The sequence below is a fragment of the Anthonomus grandis genome, chromosome 1 (genome assembly GCF_022605725.1).
Source record: "Anthonomus grandis grandis chromosome 1, icAntGran1.3, whole genome shotgun sequence".
Classification (NCBI taxonomy): Eukaryota; Metazoa; Arthropoda; class Insecta; order Coleoptera; family Curculionidae; genus Anthonomus; species Anthonomus grandis.
The window spans coordinates 3,480,618-3,503,535 of NC_065546.1; the positions used below are offsets into that span (position 1 = coordinate 3,480,618).

General features: G+C 32.6%; 1 protein-coding gene across 3 annotated transcripts; it reads left to right on the forward strand.

Moving 5' to 3' along the window:
• Positions 1–495: 495 nt before the first annotated feature.
• LOC126735698 (uncharacterized) lies at positions 496–18,684 on the forward strand. Of its 3 annotated transcripts, none has more exons than XM_050439767.1 (6): positions 496–788; positions 6,046–6,193; positions 6,248–6,406; positions 17,764–18,083; positions 18,131–18,429; positions 18,478–18,684. In XM_050439767.1, the coding sequence occupies exons 1-6, from the start codon at positions 621–623 to the stop codon at positions 18,635–18,637; spliced, it is 1,254 nt and encodes a 417-aa protein (XP_050295724.1). In that variant the 5' UTR covers positions 496–620; the 3' UTR covers positions 18,638–18,684. The 3 variants fall into 3 exon arrangements, with proteins under 3 accessions (XP_050295724.1, XP_050295740.1, XP_050295732.1); XM_050439783.1 differs by having other exon boundaries at positions 6,053–6,193; XM_050439775.1 differs by lacking the exon at positions 6,248–6,406.
• The last annotated feature ends 4,234 nt before the right edge of the window (positions 18,685–22,918 follow it).

The window sequence follows — 22,918 nt, forward strand, 5'->3', positions numbered from 1 at the left end:
GCAAATACGCGAGTCGTTTGAGCCCGGCTTTAGACAGCCGTCGGCAATCGCCAACCTACTCGGGCGCTCTCATCCCCACCAATTTCTGGCGTCATCAAATGACGCTGGGCGCTAATGGGTTTAGTTACAATGGTTTGAGCGCAAAATAGGATTTTTTAATTACGTTAGAAACGTGCATTTTGAATCTTAAGTCCTCCTCGAAAATCACACCAAGATTCTTTATGTTATCAACTATTTTTAACTGCGTTCCCCCCACAAATAGTTGTAGATTATCCAAGACATTTTTTTTTCTTATTTTTTGAACAGAAGCACATTACAGAACACTTGCTAGGATTTAATTTTAAATTATTGATCGACAAGAAAGTTGAAATACATGACAAATCTTCATTTATGATAAACTTAATGATCAACGCATTACCGAGCGTTATCTTAAATAAACACCTTTTCCGCTTCCTTCAAAGTCATCTGGCTTGCCTCAAAGAGTTAAATGTCAAGCAGCCAGATGTCATGACATAAAAATATACATTAATTTTTTTTTTTAGTTTTTTTTTTCTGCGAAACTTAGTTCTTTCTGTTTTTTTTTAATATTTAATATCGCGATTTCATACCTGAAAAACTGAATGCTGAGTAAAATAAATGATTCTAAAATATCGGCGGGATTCACCATGTCGACACAGCCAGTACCATCGGAAAAGAAAATTAACATAGATTTTGGCGAAACGAGACGGAGAAGCTTTTTCCCAGAAGGTTTTGTAGATAACAAAGATCCTAATTTTCGATCCGTTAAGGTAACCGAATTTAAGTAATTTTTTTTGGCACAGTTTTTCAATTGTGTACAGAAATAATTTTATTTCACCATTCCTTAGTACAGTGTTACTCAAATTTTTTCCGTGATGGAACCCTTTAAAAAAACTAAATTTTTAACGGAACTCTAAACTCTAAACTAAAAGTAAAAGCAGTTATATGTGAATTGTTTATTAAAAATCATACAAAAAAAAGATAGATACAGTAAGTAGTGAGTTAGTAAGCAAATTTTAACACTAAGTTCATTTAATGCGAGGCATGTAATTGTTTTTAATTCCTCATCAACTGGGTAATGTAAAGGCTTGATAGAAGAAAGTTAAATTCTCCTGTCTGGTTCGGCATCCACTCTATTGCGGTATTTTGTTTTTGTAGCTGTATATGCTGAAAATCCCGTTTCACGTTATTGGGAACAGCAGAAGAACATTCAAAGCTTCTGTGGCAAGTTGTGGATATTCATCACGAACCCTGCACCACAAATCATTTAGTGAAATTGTTTTGAACAATGATTGTATGTTTGTATCCGATGTCATTTCTAGAAATGATTTATAGATCTGATTTGACATATTTTTAGGCTTCTGCAATTTAGATGAAAAGGGGTTTTGAATCCATGACTATTCTGTATTCTGAGTATTTTGTATTCTGTTCTTCAGGAAAGTAAGATTCAAAAGTCCCTTACAGATCATTGAAATATTGCACCAATTCAACAATTATTTCATTTTGAAATATTTCTGTATCACTAAGACTATGGTGACTAAAGAACTCACTTAGCAATAAAAAGTTTTCGATTTCTCTCTTACCAAAACAAGTAATCCAAAAATCTAATTTTCTTTTAAAGGCAGTTATTTTGTTGTTAGAATTGAAAACCGTTGTCTGTTTTCCTTGTAGTGAAGGGTTTAATTAGTTAAGTTTTCCAAAGATGTCTGCTAAAAATGCTAGTCTAAATAACCAGCTTTTATCGGACAAACGGTCTTTTAAATTAAAAGGAACATCTGTAAGAAAAGCTTCTAATTCTGTTCTTAGTTCAAAAAGCCTTGGCAAAGTTTTACCCCGAGACAACCATCTCATTTCAGTATGGAGCAATAGTATTTTATGATCGCTATAACCTTCACATAATATTGAGAACAATCGGGATTGTAGTGGACGTGACTTGACAAAATTAATTATTTTTACTGACTAATCAAGAACTAATTTTAGATTTGGTGGCATTTTCTTAACCGCGATTGATTGTTTATGCAGGATGCAGTGGCTAGAATTACAATTTGGCGCTTTCACTTTTATTCGTGATATTGCTCCTGCTGTTCTACCTGTCATTGCCTTGGCTTGCAATCATTCCAATCGAGTTGGTTTTCTTCAAAAAATATGTTAATCGTGTTAAAAATTTCTTCTCCTGTTGTGTTAGTAGGCAGCAATGAGCACATAAGCAAGTCTTTTTCGAGTGAATGTTTATATGGATATCGCACAAATACTAGCAAGATTACCAGTCCAGCAACATCAATCGACTCATCCATTTGCAAGACGAATTTGTTATTTTGAAGCCATGAAACCAGTTCTTGGTTTATGTTTGCTGCGATATCCTCAATTCGGCGCGTAACTGTATTGTTCGAAGCGGCACTGCTTTACAGATTTTTCGTCGAGCGTACATTTGGTTATGTCTACCACACATAATTTTATTAGCTTTTCAATGATAGTGTGCGCCTCCCCTGCTTAGGCAATGCGGTAACTAACCAAATACGATTCCTCCGTCGCCTTTTCATTCACAATCTGAGTCGCATACGTCATACTTTTTTGGCTTCTTAATAATTGTTCTTTTTACGTAGAAAAAACTCTTTACTTTTGTTTTTGAAGTTGGGATGTACAGTTTCTAAATGTCGGCGCATCTTAGCAGGTACCATCGAACTATTAGGAAGAAGTTTGCTGCACGACATACAAAGAGGTGAGCCGTTGGAATCGACAAATCCAAGATTAATGTATGATTCGTTATATAGGGTGTCTCAATAGGAACGCACGTTTCGAATTGCGCAGCATTCTTTTTTTATCGCAGTATGTCAAAAAAAAAACTGAAAAGAATAATGTAAACAGTTTGCAATTAGTAGCCATGGAACGATATGCGGTCGAACAACGAATTATTATTGTCAAAACACACTACAAATATGGAGAATGTTTTGCGGAAACAGTTTGTAAATTACGGGGCATTTCTGGTCGACACGATGCACCAAATCACACGACCATCCAAAGACTAATTGATAAATTTGAACAAAATGGTTCTGTCGTGGATGTAAAAACACCAGTGCGTCACCGTACTAGCCGTTCTATTAAAAATATTGCCGCAGTGCGTGAAAGTGTTGGCGAGAATCCGGGAACATCTATCCGTCATCGTGCACTGCAGTTGCACATTTCGAAGAGCACTACCCACCGAATTCTAACAAAAGATCTTTATTTACATGCCTATTAGATTCAATTGACCCAAAAATTAAAGCCAGTGGACCATGCGACGCGCCGTACATTTTCTTCTTGGGTATTGCAAAAACAACAAATGAATGTCGATTTTTCGAAAAAAATTTTGTTTACCGATGAGGCACACTTTCACCTTAATGGCTTTGTTAATAAACAAAATTGCCGAATTTGGGGCAAAGAGTCATTCATGAGAAGAAAATGCATCCGTTAAGAGTCACTGTTTGGTGCGGACTTTGAACAGGTGAAATATTTGGACCGTACTTCTTAGAGGACGAGGCTGAAAATGCAGTTACCGTGAACAACGAAGGCTATCGTAATATGCTCACTGAGTTTTTATGGCCTCAATTGGATGGTATGAATACGGGCGGTATGTGGTACCAACAGGATGGAGCGACATGTCACACTACACGTGAAGCAATTTAATTGTTGCAAAGAAAGTTTCCCGATCGTGTCATTTCACGAAATGGAGACCAGAACTGGCCCGCAAGATCATGCGATTTAACGCCTTGTGACTTTTTTCTTTGGGGTTTTTCAAAATCCCTCGTATCGCTAATAACCCAACAACAATTCCACAGTTGAAAAACGAAATTAGACGTATTATTGGCGAAATTGGGCCGGAATTATGTAAAAATGTAATTGAAAATTTCTCAAAACGAATAGGAGTCTGTCACGAAAGTCGAGGCGGCTATTTGCCAGATATTATTGCAGTGTATTAGCTTTACATTAAAATATAAATAACACTTAGTTTAAAATGAATTATGACTTTTATTTACCAATTAAAACGTGCGCTCTTATTGAGACACCCTTTACTTTAATTTTTTTACCTTCAATGTGTCATTAGATGTTTTACTACTTGAACTTGAAACCATACAACTAGAACTTGATGCCGTCATATCACCTTGATTTGAATTTGACGTATCATCCAAGCGAACGACATTTTTTGCAACATCTTTAAGCCAGCGCTCCATTCTTCTTTAACACTAATTTGATTTGGTCAATTTTATGACAAATAGTATCTCTTGACGCACGAAATACAAGATTTTGCAACCACTACGAACAACAATAAGACAAGCGAACATAAAGTACTTAGCGCGGTGTGAGTAAATTTTGCGGTACGTTGCTTGATTAATAAATTCTCCGCGCCAAACAATCCTCCTTTATATTATACCAGCAACCATCGAATCATCTCGAATTCCTGAGAAACTTCGAAGAGCCAGACGATTTTCTCCGAAGTACGCGTCGATGCACGAGCACGAGAAACAGCGCGATGAACCGAGGTCATTCGATTGCTTATAGTCCGGGGGCGAATGGTGGCGTACGAGTAACGCTGTAACATTTCGATGTAATAGGTCGGGCAGTTACTTAATAATACATATATTAAACATTCTTATATGTACCAGTAACACCTATAGGTAGGCGTTTCGTTTTGGTTGTTTATTTTTATCTTAGGTAACTTTATTCTTATAGGGTCCATTTTAATACATGCATTCATTTATTATGACTGCTGGCGGAGTCCTACTGGAGGTTTCGCGGAGCACACTTTGAGTAACGCTGCTTTAGTATATCTACTAATATACCTTACTGCAAAAGAAAATTGAAGACATACAAATTACTATTAAATACACTCTATTATAATTTAATAGCGATAAACAAAAACTAAAGTAAAATTGATTCAGTATTAGAACAGTACGCACTAATAGTGTTAACTATTAGGAAAATTATATTAATCAAATAAAGAGATATGTGTATCCTACAAAACAATATTAAATTTTCTATTTCCTTACAAACTTTAGCAAACAGAAATTCACCTACCAAAAATGCAGAGTAACCCAAATTGGATCTTTATTATTGGGGTCTCAAAAAATTTTTGGAGAACTTCGTTAGACGATTGCGTAATTTGACGTATATTTAAATTTAAAAAAATAAAGATTTTAGTTTTGGCATCCACCATTTCATCTTGTAGCATCAACTGAATCTTTTTTAATACAAACCTGTATTTTTATTAACCAGGTATTATTCTTATTATATGTTTTTGAAGTTAAGCCAAAAGGAGCTTATATACCAAAGTTATCTACGAAGTGTTCCGTTGTTCATGTTACAATGTTCTAGGGTAGATACATGAGTCCGGAAATACTTCCTCAAGGAGATTGAAGATAACCTTTATAAACTAGTTTTCGGTTTTATAGCTTCGGAACTACTTTAGCTACCGCAATCAATTTTGGGACATAAGTTATTGTTAGTGCGTTTATTTTTTTGAACCTACAAAACAAAAATATTTTTAACCAAGGGCGTCAAAACCAAGGGGATATTTGGTAAATTCAACACAATTTCTGCTCATTTGGGTATCAGATTATGATGCTCCTATGTATTTTACATAAAAAATGTCCTTTCAGAAAAAATCGCTAAATATCACCGTCATTGTTAAAATTGACTAAAAATAAATTAAAATACAACACCAGAATTAATTAGTGTATTAATAATAGTAGGGAAGCCCAAGCGGGGATTTTACGCGTTACTCCACAGACCTACGCGTAAGGCCGCTAGTTTTATAAAGAATAAAATAACGAGTTTTGATTAGTGATAAAACTTTGTTGTGTCTGAAAAATGTAAATTTTTTCCAAAACATTACCTTTATCATTATTAGGCTCTAGCATGTGCTCTAAATAAACCTCTTTTTCTCTATTTATGACATCAGTATAAAGAAGAACACTCTGAATCTTGTAGAAGTTGTATTTTCTAGCATAGTTGCGATAACAATTAAAAAAACATAATTTTATTTGCATTTAGGTTTTAGAATGTCAAGAAGACGACGATTTGTTTATGTATATGGGAGTGGAAACGGGCGACAGATCACTTAGAGACCAACCCCTTCGAAAATTTTGTACTGGTAGTAAATACGTAGGTCAATGGAATAAATTAGGAATAGCTGGAAAAGGTTAAACTGCTTTATTATTAAACTAATTAAAACTAAAGTTACTCTCATTTAAAGGAATATACAAGTTTCCACACGGCGTAATCTATGATGGTTTTTTTAATAAAAACGGCCAATTTCACGGAACAGGAGCCTTAGTATACCCTAACGGGTCAAGGATAGAAGGACTATGGAAAAAAGGAAAATTAACTGAAAATAAAAATTTTATTACAACAAGTATGCAAAAAAAATTTTTTAAACTTATCGTTAAGACAAATCAGTAATATCTTGTGAACCTTTCATCGGAATTTGTTCGTAAATAATTAACTTCTAGCAAGTCAAATCACAAATATTAACAATTTGCAGTAAAAAATTCAACGATCCAATTAAATATTAACTTGAATTAAAAATGGTTTAATATAGTTTTAAAGGGCATTTATTCCAGTAGTGATTTTAAAGTTTTGATTACTTGGAATCAGAATAAACTTTATTTTAGCCCCTTATAAGCTTAAAATTATTAAAATTTTTATTGCGGGATTCACTGCAAATCTTTCTCGATCCGTAAAATACGTATTTTGCATAAAAAAATTATTGAATTCACACTATGTTTTTTTTTTCATTTGTGCGCTAGCAAATGTCAAAATATTTATCTACTGATCTTTAGCTTTAATTATTGTTCCTTTAAAATTTTTACATCAACATTTTTAATTCCAAGAAATAGTCCATCTTTTCTCACAAAGAGACCGGCTTACATTAAATTATAATATTATTAGTTTGGGGACATTAAGAATATATTGTTCGAATGGAACGTACTCAAATTAAAACACACATTCTCTACTAAAACCAAAACTATATTATTTTCATTTAAGTATAATAACCTCTTGTTCGAACGATAGCTAACTTGCTTAGGCTATCATAATTAATCGACCTACTTATAGGCTAGAGGCACTTATTTCCTTTATGATTTCGCATAGAAACAATAAGCCATCACAGAACTTTTAAAAACTACTTTTAAGGGTCTTTAACCTATTGCATACTACTACACCTTTCCCGCTAAAAAAAAAAAACGATGTTACAAGTTAAATAAGTTTCCAACACGAGGGTGTTTTAAAAAACTTTTATTATGACAGGGTGTGACCGACTTACAAGACATACGAGCAAAGAGTTGTTAAACAATAGGTTACATGAGAATATATAAGCTTAAAGTGATTACAAAGCATAATAAATTGAATATAAAGCATAAGATAAATAATTAATTAATAAGCATATTTAAATATACAGGTCGTCAAAATTATACATATAACTCCTCCCGCCTAAGACGAAAACAACAGGGATGAAGGGCTGTTTTCGGGTTTACCATTGGTAGGGTTGTTAGCTTCTTCTTCTTTTTCTTCTTTCTTCTTAATTAGGAGTTCGTATACTGCAAAGGCAATAGTAAAAACAATTAGCAATAAACCAAGGGTAGTAGCGAAACTCCAAGTAATAGGGTGGACTGGGTCGTCATCTTCCGGAATGGTCTTCAGTAGTTTAGCTTGTTCCTGTAGTCTTTGGACATGTTTGAAATCAATGGAATCTAGTTGAATAGCATCGGAGTGAAGTTTAAATTCAATATTGTCGAAATTAATTTTTGGTAGATAGAAAGGGCTGCTTTCCACAGTGTCTTCCTTGTTCATTAATTTGGATCCAAGTAGACTAATACCACAATTATAAGGTATAGAAATTAGGCTTGGTTCTGTCACGAAGAGGATTTCTTTATTCTGGCACAGCTTCTGGATTTTAATCTTGGTAGAAGTAGGTATTACCAAAATATGTTGATTGGTAATAGGGCGTATAATTGGTGTGGTTACATTTACATTGAGTAGTTGGCATTTCGTCATCTCAGCTTTCTTGATGAGGGTAGTAACACAATCATTGAGTTCTGGATTTAAAGCATCTCGGCATACGTAGAGGTTTTCAATCTTGGGACAAGCTTCATCTTGGTATTGTTGTGAATAAGTGCCCATCAAAAGGTAGGGTGATTTGGGTACAATTAAGGATTGGTTTATAGGAATTGAGAACAGGTGAAACAATTCAAATGATTCTTTTACGAATATTGGAAAATAAATTGCAAAAATTATTTTATTTTTTGAAAAGCTGACTTGTAGTCCTGCTAATTGATAATAGTAATTAAGGTCCTCTAACATTAATATTTTATCGGTACCATAAAGGGTAGATAAATTTGAAACTATTAGTTCTAGTTGAGAAGCTGACAGTATTGTGCTGTGCAGGGTATTTAATTTTGCAAATGAGATTGCATCTTCAATGTTATCTAAAATTGTTATAAAACTTTGACAGTTAATAACTATATGGTTTATAGTATTTTGTAATTTTAGGAGTATTGAAATATCCGTTATTATTTTGTTCATTTGATTTTCAAATTGATTAACATGTGCCTGTAAAGATTTTTGATTTTTATTTAATATGCTTATAGTATTGTTGTAATTATTGATTAATTCTTTAGTTAAAGACATTTGTAAATTTAATTCTTTTTTATAAGTATTTTGATTATTACGTAATTCTTGAATAGCTTTTTCGTAGCGTTCTCCATCATCTGAGTCCAGAGTACCAAATAACCATTTTGAGGTTTTTCCTACAACGTTTAATAGTCCACGTTTCGTTCTATGCGGTTTGATATTATTTAATTTAATTTTTATTTCATTAATTAAATATTTTGCGTGCGTAAGCAAATTAAAAGTATTTATATGATGCATTAACATTAAATTGATTATATTGGTATTATTGCAAGAAGCATCTAAAATATTATAAGCGTTTTCTAAATTACTAAGTTCTAACAATAAGGGTTCTAAGTCTATAAAATTTATAAATGTATGCTTATTTTCTATTACTCGTGCATTACCAAGGTGGAATGGGAGTAAGGGCGTATTTATAGGGGTGACTGATAAGTCGTTCTTAGTCTGATCCGTCATCTGTTGTGTCGGTGCAGTTATCAGTAGTGCGATATATGTCATCATCAGGGGGTTCATTTTCCTGCGGAAAAGAAAGTCTTTTAGGTTTTTGAATCTGTGATTTATGTATGACTTTCTTTTTATTTGAAATTACTTTAGTTCCAATATCTTTCTTTACAATTTCTATTTTCTTTCTGGGTTTATCTTTTGATCTATGAGCTTGTTTGTCATTTACATAAATTTTACTACCAGAAGGAATGTCAACGGGGGTTTCACGTTTTTCATTTTGTTTTTGATTTTGTTTTATTTTAGTATTTAGGGATGTTTTAAATATATTGTCATATATTATTTTTAGGCGTTCTCTTCGATCAGTAATGTATTTATTCAGAATTATTTCATCAGTTAAATCGAAGGGGTCTAAAGATTTTACACGGCCATTAATGATGTCAAATGGTCTCTGTTTTGTAACACTCTAAGTTTCTTTTGTCGCCAAAACAATCAAATAAAGCGTTTTTAATTTGAAGCCATGTTACTAGTTCTAATCTACAACCTACTAGAATTTGAGCTCTTTCAATTAACTTCATGCGAATCGTACGTATCAAATAATTTTTTAATACTACGTCATTTTCATTTCCATAAGTTGCAAATAAGAAATCAGCGGCGGAAATAAAGCTATTTAAGGTATTTGGATTTCCGTTGTATGGTAGAATAGTGTCTACATACATTTTTAATAAAGTATAATTAACATTACTTGAAGCATTTGTTTCAGGCATTGTGAATTGATTTGATGTTTCAATACTTTCACGTATAGTTTCTTGATTTAATCTTAATGTTTGTGAAAATGTATTGATTAAACTATCAATATCTTCAAAATTAGTATTCATAAAATATTATTTTGACTAGAAATGTTTTCTTTAACTATTATATCTTAAATCTAAAATTCAAATTAAAATCGTCAAATTTAAATATGCTAAATAAAATGTGCAATTCAATATCGATTTGGAATATATCTTTTTCAATTTATAAAATCAATTAAAATAAAACTTAATACTAGACTATTAATTGCTCAATCGGAGAAATTAACAGAACTTTTCACCTGCTCAAACGGAGAAAATGAAAAGGGTTGATAGGAATTGGGCACTTACCGTTTGGTACTTTTCGGTCTTCTTCCTATCGGGTGAACACTGCTGCTTGCTTGCCAACCACAGCTGCCAGGAGTTCGTCTCGGTGCTGAAGAGTTGAAACTCACGTTCTGAAGCAATAATCGTCTCGATGACGTGAATTTTTATTGCCAAAACTGCCCCGATCCTACCGACTGCGCCAGTTAAATAAGTTTCCAACACGAGGGTGTTTTAAAAAACTTTTATTATGACAGGGTGTGACCGACTTACAAGACATACGAGCAAAGAGTTGTTAAACAATAGGTTACATGAGAATATATAAGCTTAAAGTGATTACAAAGCATAATAAATTGAATATAAAGCATAAGATAAATAATTAATTAATAAGCATATTTAAATATACAGGTCGTCAAAATTATACATATAACTTACATTGTTTTTTTTTTTTTTTACTAAAATCCAATAAACTTAAACTAGAACCTTATAACTAACTATTATAACCATAATAAACACCATTATAGCTCTACTTAATCTCATCACTATACAGTTTTACTCTATTTTTATGCACTTCCACACTTTTACCGTCAATGTCTAAAATAATGTTTACATCTCTTTCCTTAGTAACCGTATATGGTCCTTGGAACACTTTTTCACCTGGTTTATAACTAATTTGTTTACAGTTTTTATCAAAATTTTCCTTCCGCTTACATTTTGTTTCTAAAATATTAGCTCTTGCATCATTCCAAGCTTTTTGCAGTCTATACTTGATTTCCATAGGATAATTGTCAAAGTTATATAAGGGATCTATACCATGCTTAACATTACTTGGAATTATACAAGGCTTTCCAAAAACAAGTTCAAATGGTGTATATTTCGTACTTGTATTCACGCTGGTATTATACGAGAAAGACCAAAATGGAACCCAAGCACTCCAATTATTTAAACTTTTGGAAACTTGCATTCTAAGATATGCTGATAAATGTTTATGCGAGTTTTCCAAAGCTCCTAAGGTTTCATAGTGGTATGCGGTGGAATGTAATTGATTAATTTTTAATAACTGACAAGTTTCTTTAAAGATTTTTGACATAAATTCAGTTCCCTGATCAGTGATAATATCACGTGGGATACGATAACGCAATACAAACCCTTCTACGAATGCCTTAGCTGCAGTAATTGTTTCCTTATCTGTTAATGGATAACATTCGACAAACTTAGAAAGATCGCACTGGATTGTCAAAATGTATTTATTATTTTGTATGTCTTCAGGTAACGGACCTACTAAATCTAAGAAAACTCTTTCAAAAGCTGAAGTAGCTGTTGTAGTGATTGTCATTGGTTGTTTAATCATATTTGAATGTTTATACCTTTGACAGTCATCACACCGTTTAACAAAAGCTGCTACATCTTTCTTTAAGTTGGACCAAAAATAGTTTTTCCTAATATTTTTACACATTGTAGTTATACCTGCATGTCCACCTGTAGGTTGCATGTGGTAATCATTCATAATCAGTTGTTTTAATTCATTATTATCAACGCGTTGTTTATCCTTTATAACTATAATTTTTAGTGCACTATTTTTTAAAATATTTTTCTTTTTTCTTAAGTCATTTAAAATTTTTTCTGAACGTTCATTTCGTAAAATAACGACTTCCGGAATATTATATTCATTGCAAAATCTTATCAGACGTCCCAACGAATTATCTAAGTCATACGTTGGTCGACCATTCTGGATAATATAAATAATTTGCATATCGACGTCATATACTATATTATTGTTGCCTATCTTCTTCGTTTTATTACTAGCTAGTTTTTTGTTTTCTATTTTTAAATATTCTGTAGATGATATAGGTTGTAGTTCTAATAATTTAGCTGGACGTTTAAGCAACTCGACAATAACTGGTTGATCAGGCCTATTATTTATAGAATAACTTTCCACTTCTAAGCAATTTTCTTGTTCCTTATATTGTGCTCGAATCATCACATTCATAATACCCCTCACGTTTTCATTCATACTTTTTAATTCGTCAACATCTATACACACACGAGATAGGGCATCTAAAGTTACATTTTCCGATCCCGGCACGTAATGAATAGAAAATTGGTATTCTTCTAGAACTAATCTAAATTTGGTTAATCTGCTAGATGGATTAGTCATATTAAATAAATATAATAATGGTTTGTGGTCAGTTAATATTTTAAACTTTTTACCAAACAAGTATGGACGAAAATGCTGTACCGCCCACACTATCGCCAGAAGTCCTTTTTCTCTTATACAATAATTCTTCTCAGCATTGCTAAGTGACCGTGATGCAAAAGCTACGGGTTTGTCATCGAAATTTGACAAAATCGCTCCCAATGCAAATCCGCTAGCATCGGTACGTAAAATAAATTCATGATTTGGCGAAAAAATTGGGTATTGTAAAGTGGGTGGATTTATAAGAGAATTTTTTAATTTCGTTTCCACTTTTAGGAATAGGCAAATTTATGACAGCCTTGGTCTTTTCAGGATCCAGTAGTATACCTTCAGAAGATATTAGGTGACCTAAATATAAAATTTCTTTCTTCAAAAATTTGCACTTTTTAGGATTAAGCTTCAAATTATGATGTTGAAGGGAATTCCCAGAAATGCAAAGGTCATCTAAATAGACAAAACAGGCATCATTTAACCCTGACATCGCTATAGTCATGAGTCTTGAAAAAGCGCTAGGGCTAATTTTCAATCCCATTGGTAGCTGTTTAATTTGGAATTGACCTTGATTTGTTGTGAAAGATGTTACAGGTCTACTACTTTATTTAAGCTCTAATTGAAAATAAGATTGAGCTAAATCCAAATGAGAAAAATAAATAGAACCCGAAAGAGAGTCCAAAATTTCGGCAATATTTGGGAGAGGAAATTTTTCACCTTGAATTTGCCTATTTAATAATCGGTAATCTATTACAACTCTGTATTTTTTCTCACCGTTGGAATAAGCTTTCTTTGGAACCAGTAATAGTGGTGAAGAATATTCCGAGTTAATTGATGGTTCAATTATATCTTCTTTTAACATTTTTGTAATTTGGTTATCCAATTCTTGCTTTTGAGAGTGAGGTAACCTATATGGTTCAACATATACCGGAGATGAATTCTCTTTTACTCGAATTTTTTGCTTATAAATATTGGTTACTGTTAAGGGGTCATTGTCTAGATGAAAAATATCTGCAAATTTGGCACATATCTTATCGATTGAAAGTTTCTCTTCCTTGTTAAGTGACTTTGTATTAATTAAATTTAAAATTTTTTCTACACGTTCAACATATATGTTTGTTTTTTTAAATTAACATACGTCATAATCTTGTATATTTTGTACTCTAGGATGAAAATTTTTTAGTTTAATTTCCTTTTCACTTACATTTAATATTCGAACTGGCATTCTATTCTCTTTAACATTCACTATCATACTTACTACCAATACTCCTTCGCATAATTCTTTATTTGCAACTAGCCATTCACCCTCTAAGTTAGTGTCAATATATTTAATTATTTCACATCTCGGGGGAAGAAAAATAAAATTATCGTCTTTTGATTCCAAAGGAATACTAATTTTCCTATTATTTACCCATAAGGAAAAAGTAAAATTTTCATAGTTAATTGTAGAATTACATTTTTCGAAAAAATCCGATCCCATAACATAAAAGTCGTAACTAATATTTACATTGTTTACCGAAAATAAAATATTTGCTGATCCTCGCGAAACGGTAGACCCAGAGAATCCTATTATTTTTATCTTTTTTGTTTCGTCAGTATAATTTGATAAATTATTCAATGCATTTGAAAAAATACAACTTAAGCTTGCTCCAGTGTCACATAAAAATAATAAATCTCTTAAAACCACATTTTACTCGAATAGTATTTAATCCATTTATGCTATTTAAATTTAGATTTAAATCCTATGTTCGCATTTAAATTAGACTCGAAAAAACAATTTACTTGTAGGGTCATCGCCATCGCTACCTGCATTTTTTGCACTCTCAGTAAGATATACGCGACCTATATTATTCCTGATGCTGGTAAAATTTCCGCCTTGTGGTCTCCTAGAAAAATTTCTACCCCGACCTTGGTTTCGATTTATTGCTCACTGGTTAGTTTGATAATTTCGGTTTGCATAATAATTATTACTATTATTTCCCGGAGTAAAGTGCCTTGTACCTTGTCTACCCCTAAAATAACTATTAAATCTACCCCTATTAATATTAGTATTTCCACGAAAATATTGGGTACGACCACGAGTATAAAATAGATTGGACGAAGGGACACTCGAAAAATTTGGAACTTCATCTTTTGCTCCTGTTATAGCGTCTTTTAGATTCTCGTAATTTCTAGCTCTTATTATGGTTTTTAAATTACTGTCTCGCAAACCATTCGTAAAAGCATTTATAGCGTGTTTTTCATTTACCGACCTAAGAATTTGTAACGAATTATTATTGTCAGCTTCTGAGATGGTTAAATCAATAATTAATTTTTCTATATTACGCCCATAATCATCAATACTTTTATGACCTTGTTTTGAGTTAAATAATTGGGTTGCAAAAGCAGCCGATGATTTTTTCGTAAAAAGGTGTTTTTTCATATCATAAATTAACTCTTCGATAGTGTTATAGGTTGGTTCCAAGCGTATTTTAGCATTTTGTGTTAATTTTACCTTAAGCACATATTTGATAAGTACAGCTTTACCCTCATTACCTAGCATTTCGCTATACATCTCAATTGCATCAATTAGCTGTTTGGTGGAATCTTCCGATCCATCCATGTTAGGTAATGTGGATGCTGCTGTTTTTATGTCAAATGTGTCTGTTATTTTGGTCACTTATTTTTCGCCTATAACACTACTCTCTTCGACCACTTCCGTAGTTGCTCGTATATTAAATTTTAATGCATTAATGATTTCTACTCTTCCTAACAAAACTTCCTTACACTCATTAATATTTAAAGTAATTTCTTTAACAAATTCACTTAAACACATCTTTCTGGTGTTCAGATTTGTCAAAATTAATTTTTAACTCGTTAAATTGATTATCAAGTTTTTTTAACTTATTAAGAAATTTGTTTACGCGCTCAATATTTTCTCTACGTCCTTGAGGCTCTTTTCTAATATTACGTCTTAACTGTACAATATTTCCTAATAATTCTTTAAATTCGCTAACCATTGATAATTACTTGAGAAAAGAATATATAAAAATAAGCGTATATACTACTAAAACATTTAATCTGCTCTTACTCTTTAACCTGCATATAGACCATTCTACTAGAATCCATAACTATAGACTTCTCCATATTTACCTACTTAACACTAAAACTCACTAACTACTAAACTCATTAAACTAGTTCTTGACTTCGCGTAATTTCACGTCTTATTTTAGTCTTTAAGGTTTTCTTTGCCCGGCGACAGCAGTACTAAAGGATACAGATTACTACGACTCCAAAACTTCCATTGCCGATACGCCATTACGTCCATTAGCAGTAACGCCGCCGCTATTTCCACTTTGTGCTATTATAACTTCTTCCTTGGAATGTGTTTTACCCTTTTTAAGTATCGTTTTTAACTTTCTTTTCAGGGAATGTAGACTCTTTTCAAATGGAACCACAAATAGCAAACTTTTTAGCTAGTAGTCTTTTTAATCTGTGATGGAAATTGGAACTGTAGGCATTGTGCTACCACTATAAAACTTAACTTAAGCACCTGCGGCTGGCAGGGTCGCCATATAATATTCTTAGTTTGGGAACATTAAGAATATATTGTTCGAATGGAACGTACTCAAATTAAAACACACATTCTCTACTAAAACCAAAATTATATTATTTCCATTAATGAAATATTCCAGTAATGAAATTAACTCTTAGTCATAGGTCTCAAATTTATTAAATTAAGGTCAAAGGATTACACGTGTTGCGCTTTACTAGGTATTATCAGATCCACTTGTGTAAACACTAATAATAAGAAAAAAAAGCAGAGAACAAAATTATGACAAAAAACAGAGATATGTAGTAACTAGTCTCCGTCCGATTTTACCAATTTTACCTTAATTTCTACCCTTGGCTTGTATCATGCAGGGTTGTTCTTGTTAAAATAATCATCACTTCAAGTTTTTTGGTTAGAATTTTGCTAGTAATTAAGAATCTGGTTTTTGTAAAAAAAAGGAAAATCTCTTTTGTGCTTTTTTTATTTTCTTGATTATACAGGGAGTCAATTTAATATCGGGGTGCTCGATTGCGGCTAAATCTTGAAACGGAAAAAAACTTTAATAGGGGATATGTTAATTAAGTTAGAAGGGCTATTTTTTAGAATTAGTTTAATTGATACAGGGTGTGAGACAAAAGCGTGGTACTCAATTTGATATTTTTTTAATGAAACCACCTATATTTTTTTTCCGAAATAGGAGTCGCATTTGACTCTTTAACCTAATTTTACTAATTTCTTCACTATTTTTAATTAATGTTGTTAATGTTTTTGATGAATTCTTGCTGTAAATGAAATTAATGGGGGTGATTTAAATTTTTCTTGTGGCATTTTCTAACGGACATATTTGTAAGTCATTTTTTATCTTACTGTAATTTTCGGATTTTCTCCAACGGACTTGGTGAATGCCAATTTAATTTTTTCATTTAAAATTGTTTCTGTTCTAGTCTGTTTTGTGTACTCTACACTTACAGTATACTTTAATAATTCTCAAGTAAAATTAAACGTTGTAATGCCTATGAAAAAAATATGTAATTTTTCCTTAGAACGAATTTTGATAAAACAGTAAAAGGTAATGGAAAATTTATTGATATCAAATTAAAGATAAAAGAATGTTCTATCAAAACGCGTTACTAAATTTAGGGTGTTTCATTTAAAAAAATAGCGTAAAATTGAATTTAAAATATCATTATTTGAGTAACTGCATAAAAAAAATGAATTTTGTAATTTCAAAAGATAACATAAACTTAGCCAAGGACTATACATAGATTTTTCAAAAAGATAAAAAACGTCGGTGAGAAATATTAAAATTTTAGTGAAACTTTGATAAATCGTTGAGTGTGTACCTTACTTAAATATGCAGCGTGCAACCAATGTAACATAGCCCAAAAAGTGACAATTGACTTTTGACAAACAAGAACTTCAATTTTGGTTAGAATTTTGTTAGTAATTAAGAATCACGTTTTTGTAAAAAAAGGAAAATCTCTTTTTGCTATTTTTATTTTCTTGATTATATAATAAATAAACCAGTAAATGTGTTTAATTTAAAGCTCGGCAAATATCCATATTTATCAGTTCTCTGCTTCTTTTTTCATTATTTTTATTAGTGAATACACAAGTGGATCTGATGATGCCTAGTATGGGCAAAACACGCGTAATCCTTTAACTTTAATTTAATACATTTTAGACTAGTGACTTCAAGATTATTTTATTACTATTTAAGATTTTTAATATCTAGACGTATTCTCAACAACCCATTTAAATTATCTACAAAACTCGCTGTAATTATATCTCATATTCAACTTACCTTTTAGGTGGTGTAACGATGACTAAAAACTACTGCGTAATGCCAGATCGCCGATTCCAAATTGAGATCGAAAATGATTTTCGACCACCCGGGCAGGAATATTTAACCAACGAGCCCCCACCTGCCAGAGAAATACCCCCGGAATGCTACGATGTGGTTGAAGGCTATTTCGATCCAAGAACAAAAACTATTTATTCGTATTCCAAAGAAATGAGGAGTAGATCTAAGCTTAGTCAAACAGAAGATGCTTTGAAACGTACAAAATCAATGTCCGCTAGTGCCTTTATTTATGCCGGAGATGATAAAAAAGCTGAAGCCATAAGAAAAGTAATCGTTTACATTTTTATTGCCTAATTATATCTTTTGTATTACAGGTATCGCACAAAACAGAGAGTGATGTTGATTTCAAATATATGATGAAGCGAAAAATGTGTCAATCTAAAAAGGTGGTATCCTGGATCCCGTCACCTGTACAAGAAGATTGGGTATTAAAGAACTGTAGAAAAGCTTGGGATACAACAACCGGATACCGACCAGATCTTTTCGAAGAATGGACAAAAGGTGGAACAGGATTCGTAACGTTGAATAACATCGATGAAAATGTATCCAATTTCCAATCAAAACTGGAATATTTAAAATTGTCGATAAATCCATCGGAGGAACGCAATGAAAAGTAAGCAATATTTCTATTAAATAGTTTGGAATTAATTATTTATTTTAGGTTACTAGTAAGTTTTGTTAAAAATAATAGAGAAACGCAAGAGAACGTTCATGTGAATATACTTTCGAAAATGTTTTTGGAAAAAAATCAAACGAAAGAAGAACGGCCGCCTCGAGTGGATGAAATTGACAACTCGTACTACGATCAAGATTTAATATAAGATTTAAATATAAAACTAAATTTTATTAATAAAATTTGTGTACTTAAGTCTTTCTTGCATAAACATCTCTTAAACAAAATGTATTCTTAATGGTTGGTGGCACAACTTTCGTTGCTTAGCTTGGAAGCTTCCTCAACCGATTCATGCATTATTAAACCCACATAGTATGCGATATCGACTCTTTATACCTATAAAGTCGAGAAAGTGCAAAAAATAACGTGTATGTTCTATGATATATATTACACATTGAGATTAACTATTTATTTTTTATGTTCAAGTACAAGTACAAAAGTCTTTTATTTTGACGTTTGATTTTTTTGCGAGAAAATTAGAAAAATCTTTGTTTATCTTAATTTGTTCAGATAGAAAACAAAAACATGAAAATATCAGTTTTTATTTCAATAAGTAATCAAAATGTTGCCCGTTTTTGGCCAAACAATGATATAGACGATGTTCAAATTCCTGACGGACATTTTCAAAAACATGTTGTGGGATATCGTGGCAGCCTGCCGATGATGCGTTGACGAAGTTCATCCAAACTTTCAGGTTGAGGAGTAAACACAATAGATTTCAAATGACCCCATAGAAAAAAGTCTAACGGCGTTATATCAGGAGATCTAGCAGGCCATTCTATAGGCACCCTTCGTCCTATCCATTTATGTGGAAACTCGTCGTTTAGCCATTGCTGAACGGGAAGAACATAGTGAGGAGGAGCGCCGTCTTGCTGGAAATATATTTCAGCCTCATCAAGTATAGGGTTTCCATCATCATCGATTTAGTTTTCAATAGATTCAGTGATAAGCGGATTGATGGTATTTTCCAACATATCCAAATAAATGTCTCCATTTAAATTTCCGGTAATAAATAATGGCCCAATCACTTTATTTCCTAAAATGCCTGCACATACATTAATTTTTTGAGGGTACTGGGTATGCCCTTCTACAAATGCATGAGGATTTTTATTGCTCCAATATCTACAGTTATGCTTATTTTCATTTAAATAAACTGTGCATTCATCGCTGAAGCAGATATTCTTCACATGAATAGTAAAGGGTGGGCCATCTATTGGTTCGATTTTGACAGCCTGTCGATAGTGGCGCTGTTAACTTTAGCACCATACGTTGTTGATTATAGGTTAGTTCTAACCTTCCGCTGAACGAATATAATTTGGTTTTCTTTAGAACAATACTTTGAAATACTGAAAATTTATTTTGAATGTCGGTCTCTCATGAGTGAAACAGTGCGAAAATTGCGTAAAAAATTTGGAAGAAATGAAGCGCCCACCGCGCGTGCTATTGGAAAATTGGTGCGTAAAGTTCGTAAAACTGGGATGCTGGTCGATGCCAGACGTGTGCCGCATACATGTCCGATGCGTACAGCTGAAGCAATAGCTGCAGTGACTGAAAGTGTTCGTCAAAACCCCAGAACATCGACCCGGCGCAGAAGTCAACAAGTGGCCATTTCACGAACCACTCTAAGGAGGATTTTGCACAAAGACCTCGGTATGTTTGCATACAAAATCCAACTCATTCAGGAATTGAAACCGAATGATCTTCCACAACGTTTACGCTTTGCAGAGTGGGCTTTAAATGAGTTGAACGATAAACCAAATTTCGCACGAAAAATCATCTTTTCTGACGAAGCGCATTTTCACCTCGGCGGCTATGTTAACAAACAAAATTGCAGAATTTGGGGAACGGACAATCCACACGTCGTCGTACAGAAACCAATGCATCCAGCCCGAGTCACTGTGTGGTGGCGTGATTGGTCCTTTCTTTTTCGAAAATACGGAGGGTCGCACCGTGACAGTCGATGGTGAACGTTATCGATAACTAACTTCTTGTGGCAAGAATTGGAAGATATCGATCTCGACGGATTAGGGTTTTAACAAGATGGCGCAACTTGTCATACCGCCGGGCTTAGCATCAACCTTCTGCACACAATATTCAACAACCATGTGATTAGCCATTTCGGCGATGTCCATTGGCCTGCTCGCAGCTACGATTTGACGCCGCTAGACTTTTTTTTGTAGGGTGCATTAAAGAGTGCAGTTTATGCCAACAATCCCCAAACAATTGATCACTAATATTCATGCCGCAATTACCCAAATTGACCAGTGGATAAAGTGCTTAAATATTGGTGTTCCGGGATGATCTACTGCCGAGCCAACATTTGAATGAAATCATTTTCCATAGTTAATCGGAAGAAATACTATATCAAATAAAGCGAAATTCGTTGAAAAAAAAACAACTTTTGTCTATTTAATAATCTAATCAAAATGGGATCAATAGATGGCTCAACCTTTATTATCATTAATCGCTTCAGTCATTTTTTTCACAAAACTCAACTCGTCTATCGAAATCGTCTTCGGTTAACTCTTGTAATATTTTCATTTTGAATGGATGAAATTTATGAAGTTTGGTAACTGTGAATAAAGCCTAATGAAATACCAGTGGCAGCAACAATTTTGCGTAATGAAGTATTAGGATTTATTCCAAAATGACCCAAAACTTCTACTTGAGCGGCTTCATCCAAAATTCGCCAATGATCACGTTTTTTATTTGCAACGGATCCAGTTTCAGTGAACTTAGTAACAAGGTCCAAAATATACCTATTAAAAAACTTAATTGAGGTCACCTTGTATAAAATGAAAACGATATACAACAATGAACCCCAGTGTTGCATAACAAGAACAAGTAAGAATGCATCTGCAATACCTCGCTCGGGGGCACTAGTAGTTCCTACACTTCGCGAATAACTACTATCATATAAACAATACGACCGTTAACCAAAGGCAACTTTTTTTATGAAAACCCCCACAGACCCATAAGTTATTTGGCGATATCGCATGGTAAAATCTATTTTCAAAAAGGCACCGTATAAGAAGTAAGTTGTATGGTGCTCTATGTTGGTGCTCCGAGGTATGGGCGTATCATAAAAATATCAAATAGGGAACAAATTTGCATTCTCAATAAGTAATGAGGTGGAAAAGCAGTAACGATGGTTAACTTTATAAGACAAAACTTTTAAAATACCATCGTTTGTATTCAAGTGTTTAATACTCACGTTATTTCTTTTTAAAAGAGCGTGAACGTTATGTTATTATCTTTAAAAGTTTTTTTTATTAGTACTTTTATAATTAGCTTCAATGACTGGCCGAATTTGGATGTTCGGATATTTAAAACAAGATTTTTATACATCCCATTACCTACTTCTAGTGCTTCTATGATGGAACCTACTGATTTTATTTGTGTCGACCTCCTACCGTTTAATGTATATTTATTTTAATTAAATCGCAAATAAAAGTTTTTTTTTCTTGGGACACGATTTACTCGAAGCATCTTAATGGTTCATATTACTGTTAAAGAGCAATTATTTACAAATTAATAGATATTCTTAGAACATTGAATACACTAGAATAAACATCGGCGGCTTTAAATTAGAATAATTTTAATTTAGATTTTTTTAATTACCAAATTTCCACACACAGCGGCAACGCTGTAGATTTTGCCCAGATATATTCTCGCGATAAAAGTATTTGGCAACTGCGCTCATTGTTTACTTTTGGATATTTACATTTTACATTTATTATTTTTACATTTTTATTATATTTTGATTGTTTAGTGTACGAAAGGTGCACCATCCGAAAGTAAGCAACGAGCGCAGTTGCCAAATACCTTTATCGCAAGAATATTTCTGAGCAAAATCTACAGCGTTGCCGTTGTGTGTGGAAATTTGGTGATTTAAGGAATCCATATTAAAATTATTAATTATTATTAGTGTTTAGTGTAAATATACAAAATAGTTGTGATTATTTAACGCATTTTACTCTTTCTTTTGCTTTATAATAAAGAATGCAACTGAGTTTCTGCTATTTATATTAATTTATTATATATTAATAAATAATAATAAATAAATTTATTTGCCAGTAATAGTACAAGTTTAGAATGCATTATTGATATACATTCTTCATACATGATAAATGTATTACTGCAAAATGGAGTTTAAGGCAGTAAAACTGATATTGAATAAACTTCATAAAAATTTTGTAACTGTAACTAACAACAAAGAATATTAAATTAATATATAGATTCAATGTTAGCACAATAGCAAATCATAAGTAGTATGTAGTTTTTAAATTTCAACATAAGTAAATTACAACACTGGTTTTACCTAAAAAATTCTAAGAGTTCCTAGTTCTTATACTTATAGTAGACGTTTGTAAGTACACTATATCGTATAAAGAAATAAACAAAAAACAACAACAAGACTTAGTAGTGT